Raw genomic sequence first — 12,167 nt, 5'->3', positions numbered from 1 at the left:
CGCCTGGCGGCTTCCTTGAGCAAGGACGCTATAATATTATTATATTTTATAGGGGCACCCACCTATAAGGAGAATCCTGACTGCACCAGAGGCCTGTCAATCAAACAGACCCCCCTCCCCCTCTCCTCAAACGTATTACTTTTTGAGGACTCATAAATTAACGATAGAATTATTCTCGCCAGAAAAATCCTTTTTAAACATGTCGATTTGACACATGAAACATGAGATTAAAAAATAAAAAAATTATAGTTTGGAAAAAAAATATATATTTTCAAATTCTGTGCATCAGAAATGTACAAATTTGAGTTAAAAACGTGAAAATAACAATTTAACAGACAGCACTCGTGTTCATTTTTTTTTTTTACCGTCCCTTCACGTTGCCTGGTGGAGAGATTCCTCAGACGGTTCCTGAAGGCACCATCGGAGGAATTGGTTGATAGGAAATCACGTGACCTAGCAAAGCGCAAAGAGCATGCCTTTATTGCAAAAAGGGGGGGGGGGAGGATGAGAAGAAGGGGGGAGGAGGAGGAGGAGGAGGAGGGGTTCCCGCAGATATCGGCGTGTTTATACAACAGAGAAGAAAAAAAAAATCTTGTTTTAAAATCATTCAATTACTGACGAAAATAAACGATCACGTGACATGTAAATCTGACGACAGTCACGCGAACCCGCACGTCACAGCTTGTTTTGGAAGATTACAGTCACCAGCATTTATTACAGTGTTTATATGCAAAGATCTCTCATCAACATGTGCACAAACTCCCACTGGGGGGGAAAAAAAAAAGATAAAGTATTAGTATGAATATCAAGTCACTTTTCTGAGACACGTTACATTTAAAACCACCTCCGAGTTATGACTCCGGTTTCTCTGAAGGTGTGTCCGGCGTCCCGGCACATCACAAACAATGCATATTCTGACTGAACACTGGAACATATTTTTTTAACAGAACTGAAGCTGCTTCAGTTTCAAGTGTCACGACGATATCGTTAAGAAAGAGGCTGTGAAAGAGGCCGAACATTCAAGCCATTACGATCGTTAAATTTGACTTTCTTTGCATGGACTTTGGCTGATGTTATTACCAGTCAGAAAAAGAATGGTGGCTTGGTAAACGATCACAGTCCTCGCGTCACTGCTATGGTTTATTTTCCCTCCATCACATGTCAGAAGGTCCATAAATATAAAAAATATATAATGTGCAGAGAAACGCTAGTAATAATTAAAAAAAAAATAAAGCACTTATTTACTTTCTACATGTTGTTTCTTGAGACTTCAGATATTTTTTTCTTACATTTAAAAAACAACAACTTGTAACAAAATACAATTATTTATCTTTTTCTAGACTATATTTAAATATAGTTTGATTTCTCCTTTTATAAAAAGGGATAAAGTTGCCATCAGAGGAACGTGTGAATCATCGGTTTCTTAAATACCCGTTGAAATCCTCCTCCTCTTCCTCTTCTTCCTCCTCCTCCTCTTCTTCTTCTTCCTCTTCCTCTTCGGTCGCTCTGTGCTGCGACAGATCGTCCGTGGTAAAGTCGTTGAGCGTTGGCGCCTCTTCGTCCGATTCAGCCCGTTTCGTTTGCGAACGCTCCGGACTGGACGCTTTTAAAAAGTCGATGAGAGAATCTTCCTCTTCCTCCTGCTCTTCGTTGCCGGCAGCCAGAGAGGCGAGCGTGACCGAAAACAGATTGACATTGCCGGAGATGTCCTGCACCACCTTCTTCTCCTCCTCCTCCTCCTCCTCCTCTTCCATCACCTCCTCCTCTTCCTCCTGACCTGCGACGTGTCCCCGGACCCCACTTTGACGAATACAAGGCAAGATATGAAGGAGCGGAGGTTCCTTTGATGCACAAGGAGGGTCAAACTCGGTGTTCGGTGCCTCCGCCTCTCCCGGCGCCCTCCCGGAGTCCTGGCGGGAACTTTCCCCCGAGGAAAGCCCCGCGTCTCTGTCCACGTAGACGTCCATCCCGTCGTCTCCGTGGTCGCCGTCTTCGTGGTCGTGGTCGTCGGCAGCCGTGGGACTATGGCGCTCCCCTTGTCCCCCCGAGCAGACGGAGACGGGGTCCAGGTCAGTCCTCTCCGGGGTCAGGATGTAGCCGTGCCTCAGCACCGTCTACGGGAGCAGAAGAAGGGGAGGTGAAGAAGAGAACGTATCTGCTCCCTCACAGCTGAGGTTACTATAGTAACTTCCTTCCCTAACTTCAGTGTGCAGAGTGCTGATAAAGAAATTCACTTTTATTTTGGAACTACTCCCCGCCAAAGACGGTGAAACAGTATTTTGTTAGCTTTATGCTTGAAATGAACAGGAAAGTGTCGTCAGAACACATCGGAGGAATATCTGAAGAATAATGATGTGATTTTTTTTTTTTTTTTTACCTCTCAGAATCCCCTGCATTGTGATACACCTGAAATGTTGTTTTTTTGTGTGTGTTTTTTTTTTTTTAAACCTGCAACTACAGTCGTTATGCTTGTAAGTTTGTGCCATGTCGTCGCCCAAAAAAATTATGACCTGGGAAATTTACCGACTGGACTAAAGGTTGCGTCACCTTTCGTTATCGGTGTTTCTACGGTCGTCTAAAGGCCACAAACGTTCAACACATTCATCAGTGCGTGTTTCAAAAATCTATCGCTGTGTTATCACAACAGACTGAATGTTGACGGATGGATCGATGTAATGTGACCATATTTGGACGAGCTGGGGGGAGGGGCCAGCGGTGGATCTGACTGATCTGATTGGACACCCGATGATACTACATCCCACCCACAGTTAGCTGTAACCATGACTGCACCACAGGCCTGTCAATCAAACAGACATGCCCCCAAAAACAGGTCTTTTTGAAGCTTATTTTCTAATGAATGAGGGATTCTTTTCAGATGGACTTCCAGAAAACTAATAAGGAGTGACTTTAGCTAACAACACAGATAACTGCTGGAGACATTTTATTGACTTTGTATTTGATGAGAGAAGTTGAATGGGAGTCTATGAAGCCGGAGGCTTTTTGGAGTCGACCTCTAGTGGCACTCGGTGGTATTGCAGTTTAAGACACTTCTGCATCAGCCCCATTTTTCAGACCTGGAAGCTACGAACACTTTTATATCCAGTGTGATGTAAATAGATGGATGTATATATATATATAGATGAATGGATTGATTTCTTACTCTTAGTACTTTGGGCACAGCCTTCAGTTTGCAGAGGAATCCGGTGTAGTAGAGGCCGAACATGCCGATCGTCAGGACGACAAGAACCAGAATCAGAAGAGCGGCCACGGAAAATATGACAGCCGGTACTGAAGAAGTACAAACACACATTATTCAACTCCTTCAAGTCTGGAAGTGTGAGCGTGAGAAACACTGATTTCAACACAAACAAATGGGCCAACATGTAAATCGCCACCTTTGCCTTTCCTTCAGGACACAAACACATGCAGGCATAGGTTTCCTTAGGCATGAAAACCAACACCAACACGAACAACAACAACAATAACAAGGTAAACATCAGCTCACTTCTGCTCGGCTCGATGTGGCTGGTGTAAATGCAGTTCCAGGCCGACGGCGCCGTGTTCTTGTTCAGATTTATCATCATTTGCACCTGAACGCAGTACTCCACGCCTCTCTCCAAGTTATTGATCGTGTAGTTCTTTTCACTTGTGATCAGCTGCTGGTCAAATAGAAAGACATAATCTGGTTAGAGTTACATTTACGCCGAGGGGGAATCATTTTATCCTCCCGAGACTTCCTGTTTCGTACGAACAGAGCGCAGGACCGTGACGTGCCACAGAGCGGGAGGAAGCAACAACCTCCAGGAGAAAGTAGTCAAAGTGTAGACTCTTGATCAAAAATCAGTTCCACGAGTTTCTTTGTGAACATTTGTGATTTCACTGCGGACTTGAAAACTGGAGCAGAAAAACATCCAATTTTAGGGAACAAAAAAAAATTCTTCAACACGCCCGCTTACAGCCGAGCGTTCCTGAGCCCACGCAGTGATTTCCGCTACAGAACTGTTTCCAGTAGAACTCGGTGTTGACAATCTGACTCTGGGGGACAAATTCACGGTGACACAAAGAAAACCCACCTGGTGTCTCCTGACCTGATGCGCCTTCTTCTTCGGTCTTGGACAGTGAAGCTCCGCCCCTCTTGAAACATGATGTCATTAGAACACCTCACCCGGCTCTTCACTTCATCGCCGTAGATTTTCTGAAGCATTTCAAGGGTCTCTGTTGACCATTTACAAAGTTTGACCCCAAAATCTGATGTTTCTCTTGGTCTTCAGGCGACGCTGCTCAAAAAACAGCCATGATTCTGTTGTGGAAATCACTGCATGGGCTCAGAAACACTCGGCTGCAAGTGGAGTGAGTTGAAGATTTTCTGTTCCCCAAAAATTTGATGTTTCTCTGCTCCAGTTTCAGGTCCACGGTGAAATCACAAATGTTCACCTTACAAGCGGTCACATTAACGTGGTTGTATTTTTTGTTATTCACACAGTTACCGACTGTCACAACTTCCACTGCGAAGAGGAAACTGGACATTTTAGATGTGCTAAACTTTTTGTCTCTGGAGGAAGGATTTCAGGAGTTAAACCAGAATACTTAGATGAGGCGATAATCATACAGCTGATCAGAGAGGAAAGCTGGAAGTCGCCTCTGACCATTTCGGTTTAATTGAACCGAACAGGAAAGTATCTGGTTTAAAAAAAAACAAAAACATATAACAGGCTCAGATAAACAAAATAAACTCTTCATCGTACATAATCCAGCTGGAAAATCACAAGGAGAGAGATTTGACGCAGAAAATAAAATTATTTCTTACCACCACTTTTGCTTCTTTTCCTTTCTTCCAAGAGACACTGAAATCGGAGGTGTAGAATTTCTGGATGTCTTCGATGCCTGAGTATTTGTCAGCTTTAGGCAGCGACATGTTGACCTGGATGCAGCTCCCACATCCAACCAGGGAGAACCGCGGAGGATCTATGAAGGCTTTGTCACAAGGAAGAAAACATTTCTTTTTAATGAGCTTTTGCAACGCAAAAGCAATTTGTACAATATAAAACAGACTTTTTCTGCATTAAAAGTTCCTCAATAGAAGTCTATTCAAAACAAAACCTCGCTTTTATCAACAAAAATACAAATAACTCAAAGTCAGCAAAATAAACCACATGGCAGCTGACTGGGAAAAACAACACAACAGGAAGTGACAGGGGCTCATGGGAAATGTAGTTTTATCATGAGAATTAGGTTCAATTACAGGAGTTTATTCAACATGTAAAAGATTTCAGTTTGTTTTCGTTTTCACACAGAATCTGTTGAATTTATTTGATTTAAAAAAGCATCAATATCAATCTTTTCTCTGTATTCTATATTATAAAGATATGTCACTTTATAAATCAGGAATGTTTTTTGTAACTTTGGGCGCCACGGTTTTTTTTTGTAAAGCTCAGAAAAAAAAAGATCAGAATTAAAATATTTCAAGCTATTTCTATGATATGTTCGACTTGCAATTCTTGCCAATTACTGCAATTTTACTGGAAAAAAAAAAAAATGGGGGAAAAACCCTCAGCGACATCCTAGACGCACTTGATTTCGAACCAGTTCGCTTCAAGTTTCTATCTGACAAAAAAAGACTTTAAAACAACAGATAAATAAATAATATACTTTTCTTTAACTAACCTACACTTTTAATGTTGTTTGGATTTCCCCCTGGACTTTCCCAAATTATAAAACCTAATGTTGAGTTTAAACCCGAGTCTAAAGACTCCTGTCACGTACTGTGGATGAACGGGGTGAAGGAGAGAATGCGGGACTCGGCGGACCGGCTTTGGTTGAGGTACGCCTGAACCTTCAGCTCGTACATCTCCTTCGTCTGCAGCTTCAGCTTGATGGACGTTGACGTCGAGTTGCCACCGTGTTTCCATTTCTTCCCTTTAAACCTGAACACGGACAAAACAAACGGAGCGGTTTTAGTTCGGCGCTCTCGGTACGAAGGAACTTCTCCTCTGACGCCCTTCCTAGATAAAAGAAAAACAAAAAACAGCCTCCCCCAGCTGATCCTGTTTTCTGTCATTTTTTATTTTTTTTTTTTTAATGAGCCGATCGTAGCGCTCGATACAAAGAAGACGGAGAGTTGGTTGATTTCATCTGTTTGTTTGTTTTTAAGAAAAGATGATACAAGAGATTTTACAGCACTTAAGAATAAAAGGAATAAGCACGAAATCGCCAAATACCGCGGTGGGGGAAAGAAAATCAAAGAAGGTGCGACCCAAATTTGGCCCGCGGGCTCCAGATCGGGCCACTCGGTTCTGATTCATTTTTTCCGCGCCAGCTGTTAAGCTAAAAGCATCAGGAATATTGGACTCATATTTATCAGGTGGACACAAACAGGACTGGAAAATATAGTTTCATAAAAAAGAAAAGAAAAAAGGGGCAGCAGACCTTAAACAGCAAGACCTTGTGCATTAATTTCTTCTATTCAGAGGCGGATTCATCCATAAAGCAGCAAGACGGTCTAGTTTCGTCTCTATTGTCAGGTGCTGAACACAATATCATGTTTGTTTTGCGTGTCTAAGTAAAAAAAAAAAAATACGTCCATTTAAATGAAAAGTGAACTTTCACAATGACTGTCGAAGCAAAAAGACGAGATTATCTGAAACTGAAACAAACGTGCACACACGCTCAAATCTCTGGTTCCTCTGAAAAAATTAAATAAAGCAGCATCGTCCGGCCGCTTTGTGGTCGCAGCTGCATCGAAACGCCCGACGCCTCGTCGGTGGAAAAACAAACCGCTCTGAGGGAGAAGGCGGCTCGGCCACCGTCACACACCGTCAGACAGACTGAAGACGTGACCAGATTAAAGGTTAATGTCTCACGAAACACTGACGGAGATCAAATATATCAACAACCCCCAGGCTCAAAAAGATCATTAATTCATACCGGCTATTTCCCCCAGTGAATATGAAAGAAAGAAAATCAATACAAAATCCAAATATCTGACATTTCCTACAAGATTTCCATTTCATGTTAAGCTTTTAAAATTATCTGCTTGAAATTTACCCATCATGCTTCCCTGCGAGGATAAAAGTTGAAGTGCAAACTGCCGACCACGACGTTCCCCAAACTCATTTCCTGTTAACTCCAAAATAAAAGCACAAAACTCGCCACTCGGAACATCTTCACGCTCCGAATCCTGTCGTTACTTCGGTTTACAAAAAAATATAAAACTCTCCTCCGGCCTTCCGCTTATCACGCAGCTCTCAGCCGCATCACATGGGCTTCATCAGCACGATGAAATGCACGAAATCGAACGCGAGCCAGCTGCCGTTTCCACGGTGACTAATCGACTGCTACTTTCCAAAAGGAGCGTTTTATAATCAGAATTAAAAAAAAATTTGCAACATGATTTTTTTCCGCTGCTTCATTGTTTTTTTCTTTTATTTCCTCAATATTTTATGATAAAACATCTGCCTGTCCCCCTGCTGTTTGTGACCTGATGAGACCCGGTGGACTCAAGACTTTAAAAAAACAAAAAAAACAAAGTGTGGACTCTCATCACATGTTTCCTGTTTTCAAAAAAATCCAACAAGACACTTGAGCAATGAGGAAATCTGCGAGGATTGAAAGATTCAGCAAGATTAACTTCCTCCTTCTTCGGCGGCAACGTCACTTCGACGAGAGGATTTTTATTTTCACAGTTTATTGATCATTTGGTAAATCAAATGTCAGAAATATGATGAAAAACATCGATCATAAACATCCTGGAATCCAAAAAACGATGTCCTTTAATGTCCAAATCAAATTAAATCATTAAATGAGATATCATAATATAAATAAAGTAAGGCCAAAAATGAATTATTTCACTGAATCAGCACTTTGTTCTGCATTTCATCATTTTATCATGTGGTAAATTCACCTAAAGGGGACTTTGCTCTGCTCTAAAGGGTCTCAGCTTCTACTGAAGAAGCAGATCGTAGTGGAATCATTTTTTTTTATGTAATCTGTCCTGCTCTGATAAATCAGAAAATTACAATGAAGACCAAAAGAAAAACCAAGTCCAAATCAGACTAAAATGTTTCACGCCAGTTTGTTCGAAAGATTTGATTTTGAGCAGAAAACGACACCATTTGTTATTGAAAACACATTTCAGACGTTCAGGTCGGGACAACGCGAGATCTATCGGCGGCAGGAAATGAGAGCGGACGTAGTAAACAGGGCGGCGGCGGATTTTACCTCTTCGAGATCTGATAGCGCGTCCCCGGCGGGGTGCCGGGCCCCGGGTCCCAGTGGAGTTTGTGGTGGAAGTTCACCGACTCCACGGTGACGTTGACCGGCGCAGGAAGTAAAGCGAGCGCTGTGTAAACAACAGGTGAACACGTTGGATGAGGGCACAAAGGTCCGGAGGACACAACTGACAGGGGCGGGGGAAGGGGGAGGAGGGCCCACAGGTGAGCTGTCAGCACTGATAAGCACTGATAAGCAGTGTGTGTGTGTGTGTGTGTGTGTGTGTGTGTGTGTGTGTGTGTGTGTGTGTGTGTGTGTGTGTGTGTGCGTGTGCACGCGGAGAGGAGAGGTTTACAAGTGCTCAACCATCGGTAGGCGAAGTATTCAGAGGTCAAATACACTGTTTTAACTGCTTCATGTCCTGCTGGTTAATTTAATCTACAGCGAGACATCATATTCTGTCAGATTATCACGTGTTTGTTTCTCTAAAGAGTTGACAAACAAAATTCAAGAGGACTTTATAAAACAGTTCATTTAACTCAAAAAGTGGGAGAATTTTCTCGGCCCCGTAAAGGAACATGTGACACTTCAGAAAAAGTGAAACAAAACAAAATCACCAGATTTGGAGGGACGTCATTTTCAGATGAACGTAGTGGAGTAAAAAAAAAGTACATTTACCTTCTGAGGTTTTCAAAGTATAAAGATGCAGAAAATGGGGAAAAACTCAAATAAAGTACAATTTGTGCTGAAGCAAATGTACTTCGATTGAATTCATTACAACTGAAGTTGGTGTACTTACCAGACTCGAGCAGTAAGATCAGATAAAGTGGCAGAAAGTTCATCCTTCTATACTCAGCAGGTCAGCAACCCCTTCCTCCCCCCCACACGCAGCATCATCACCGTCTGTAAACAACAATATTTTAAAAATATATTGAAAATAAATAAATATTAATGTATAACTATAAATAAATAAAAAAAACTAAGAAATCAAATACAAATAAAATGAACAAATCAACACAAATAAAATTAAATCAATAAATAAATATAATTATAAATTTTAAAAAAAAACTAAAATAAAAGTAAATAAATACAAACCATTATAAATATTAAAAATAAAAACAGATAAAATGAATAAAATTTGAATTAAAGAAATGTCAACCAGAAACTAAAAGTTCCCAGTTAACCAGGCAATAACCTTAAAAAAGGATTATATTACAACAACATGAGCCTCTTGTTTTATAATGTATGTGGACATAATGAGCTTTAAACACTTTTTTAGTCTACTACAGTCTCTCTAATGTTTAATGGAGTTAAAGACATAAGTTTAATATAATTTTTTTTTTTTGTTTTTTTGTTTTGTTATGCCAAGTTTTCACCTCGTAAACTAAAAGTACAAAATTATCGATATCCTGATTGGACTAGACCCATTTTTCAAAACCGGCGTTGATCGACTCAACAAACAGCTCACTTCTTTTTTACATAAATGTAAAAGAGCTTATAGCGTTAAACCGACATTAACTACAGAGTTTACATGTTTATTAACACACTTATCTGCTAGTTTTTCATCCTAGCAACAACCTACAGCTCATTCAGACCACTTTGACACACAACTGACGATAAATTACGGACTTATTTGAATTTAACTCGGTTGGCAGACGGATAACGCCCGAACAAACCCAGCCCTTCGACGACATGAACTCACCGCCCGGACCGGTCCTGCTTGCGTGTCTCAGCGAGGAACAGAGAAGTAGCGACTGGCTGCGAGAGTTTCACTGCCGCTGATTAAAAACTACGGTCAGTCCGCAGTTAGTTATCCACAACAGCGCTCATATGACGCTACTTCCTGCCTCCCTTCAAAGTAAAAGTCAGAGCTGCACTTTATAAGTGTCAGATTTTTTTTGTTTAAAACGCTTAAAAAAAAAGAGTCAATTTAAGCGGATTTGGCTTTTAAATATGAAGCTTTTATTTAGTTCTTCTCTAAATGGCGCCCCCCCCTGGTGGTACGCAAGAGCCCCACTGAAAAGGGTGACAATTTGATTTCAACTGGCCCCAAGAAAAAAACAAGGAAAAAGAAAAGTAAATCAATGTCATGTTGTCACAGACAACAGTCATTACACACAGATCACATTACAGTGATGTCAAATTAAGTTGTTTATTGTGTAAATGTTTTAGAAATAGAAACATTTTATGATGTGTCACCTATCTTTGACAGGTTTGACTAGTTTCCAAAACTTGGTCGGTATAATGACAATTGAGCACTGATGACTAACAAGATATAAAATAAACAATAAATCAATACATATATGGTAAATTGCAGATTTTAAAATTAGATTTTGATAAAATTGTTGATACTTTCTTCCTTTGTTCATAATACAATAAAAAAACATGAATAAAATAAATATATATATATATATATAAAAAAGTAAATAGCTATAAAATTCTATTAATTTTTGCTTGTCAAATAAATGTTGCTGAAAAACCTGAAAAAATATGACAACACAAAAAAGGAGTGCAATTAAATGGAACAGTTAAAATATTCATGCGAGTCACCTTTTCCTCTTATTTTGAAGTCCTCAAACTTCCTGTGACGTCGCGAAAGGTTACGATAGTTACCAAACGTCACTCGGTAGTTTCCACTGGTAGGTTCTTCTGGCCGGCAGGGGGCGCTGACGGAGAGGAGAAGGATGGAGGCGGCTTCATTATGTATAAAACTGTTTGTTGAATGACTCAGAGGCACGTGAAACCAAAGAAATGTCCCTGAAACACTCCTGCTCTGCCACTTATTACAACAAAAACAAACTTATTTATGACTTATGAGTGAACAATAATACAATTATTGAGGCTACAAACACTTTTTTTGACTTCAAAATAAGTCTTAAAAATTTAAATAAGTTCCATTAACAGCACATTTAATCAGGTGACTTTCCTCTCCACTTTAAATCATCCCCCTAACTTTGATCCTGTTTTTATATTTATATATTTATATGACCCTGGTGGACTCAAACAGTAAATCCGACTGTTAAGAAGGTGAATATTAACCGCCCACGTGTGAAACGTCTGAACCCAGATTAAAGCTGCAGTCTGGAGTTTCTGTTTGTTTTCAGATTTTTAATTCATGGGAACATCTCCGGTGCTAAATTTAGTGTTTTCTACAAAAACTGGACTAGTATTATTATTTATATTCAGTGTGTGTGAAATAGAGAGACGGAGCTCAACACGACTTTTTAAAAAAAAAATTTTTAAAAAGCTTCTTTATTACTTCAAACTAACAAAAAGGAACAAAGTTGGTGGAGCAGACGAACGGTCCACAGAGTCTCTTCATGATAAGATCCAAATGATATACAAATCAAAAACACTTGATTCATCCGCGAGTCACACGAACACGTCGGACGCTCCCTGCCGTTGTACTTAAGGTGCACAAAACAAAGATGGAGACGAGAACACAGAGAGAGAGAGAGAGAAAAAAAAAAGGGGGGGGGGTAACACAAGAGAAGTGACGTCGAACCCAAAGAAGCCGCTGATCTCACTTTTTCCCGTTTTATGGAGGAACGTTTCCAGACGTCTGAGAACCATCAGCAGGTTTTTGTGGAGGTGAGTAATCGCCAAGACGACCAGACGGGAAGGCAGAAAACTAAACGCTCTCTTCCGCAGAGAAGCCAAACTCATTGTTCTGGTCGTGTTCACTGAACCAGATGTCACTCGCAGCTCTGCAGAAATCAGCTGCAGCCTTGTTTGCAGCATGAAAATGTGTTTCCAGTTGGTGTGTGTGTTTTTTTTTAATGTTTGCGCCTGCCAGTCTCAGAGCAGGGAACACAAACATCCTTCAGACTGAAGATCCAACAGCTCCGTTCTTCATGTTTGTTGACGGACGGTGAAAAAGTTCAGGATGAACTCAACCTTAAAACTGTTTTTAAAAGATGAAGCCCACATATCCAGAAAGTGAAGCCAAGATATCTGCG

At 40.7% G+C, this 12,167-nt stretch overlaps 1 protein-coding gene and 1 long non-coding RNA gene across 3 annotated transcripts in view; one reads left to right on the top strand and one right to left on the bottom strand.

The window, feature by feature from the left end:
• LOC138614779 (uncharacterized) overlaps nucleotides 1-2,711 on the top strand; it is a 39,349-nt gene extending 36,638 nt beyond the window's left edge. Inside the window, exon 3 of the long non-coding RNA XR_011310336.1 lies at nucleotides 2,697-2,711. This is a non-coding gene — a long non-coding RNA (uncharacterized lncRNA). The remainder of the gene's footprint in view (nucleotides 1-2,696) is intronic.
• On the bottom strand, nucleotides 531-9,975 carry crfb1 (cytokine receptor family member b1). Of its 2 annotated transcripts, none has more exons than XM_069688350.1 (8): nucleotides 9,911-9,975; nucleotides 9,008-9,111; nucleotides 8,218-8,338; nucleotides 5,764-5,924; nucleotides 4,808-4,974; nucleotides 3,506-3,659; nucleotides 3,161-3,288; nucleotides 531-2,114 (listed from the first exon to the last, which is right to left on the bottom strand). In XM_069688350.1, exons 2-8 carry the CDS (start codon nucleotides 9,048-9,050, stop codon nucleotides 1,413-1,415), a joined length of 1,476 nt encoding a protein of 491 aa, XP_069544451.1. In that variant the 5' UTR covers nucleotides 9,051-9,111; nucleotides 9,911-9,975; the 3' UTR covers nucleotides 531-1,412. The 2 variants fall into 2 exon arrangements, with proteins under 2 accessions (XP_069544451.1, XP_069544452.1); XM_069688351.1 differs by having other exon boundaries at nucleotides 3,506-3,656.
• Between the last annotated feature and the right edge of the window lie 2,192 nt (nucleotides 9,976-12,167).

Source organism: Brachyistius frenatus, unplaced genomic scaffold (genome assembly GCF_029030835.1).
Source record: "Brachyistius frenatus isolate BFR_SWC_R1_liver_20210118 unplaced genomic scaffold, ASM2903083v1 Contig_568, whole genome shotgun sequence".
NCBI classification, from domain to species: Eukaryota; Metazoa; Chordata; class Actinopteri; family Embiotocidae; genus Brachyistius; species Brachyistius frenatus.
The sequence above is the reverse complement of the archived record's forward strand: the minus strand, read 5'-3'. Positions and strand labels throughout refer to the sequence as shown.

Bases quoted from the DNA above. Each gene is read 5' to 3' on its own strand.
- crfb1 (XM_069688350.1), bottom strand. From the start codon at position 9,050: ATGAACTTTCTGCCACTTTATCTGATCTTACTGCTCGAGTCTG. The intron at 5,925-8,217 runs GTAAAATCCGCC...GTCCGTGTTCAG, and splicing joins CGCTATCAGATCTCGAAGAG to GTTTAAAGGGAAGAAATGGA. The intron at 3,660-4,807 runs GTAAGAAATAAT...CTATTTGACCAG, and splicing joins GAAAAGAAGCAAAAGTGGTG to CAGCTGATCACAAGTGAAAA.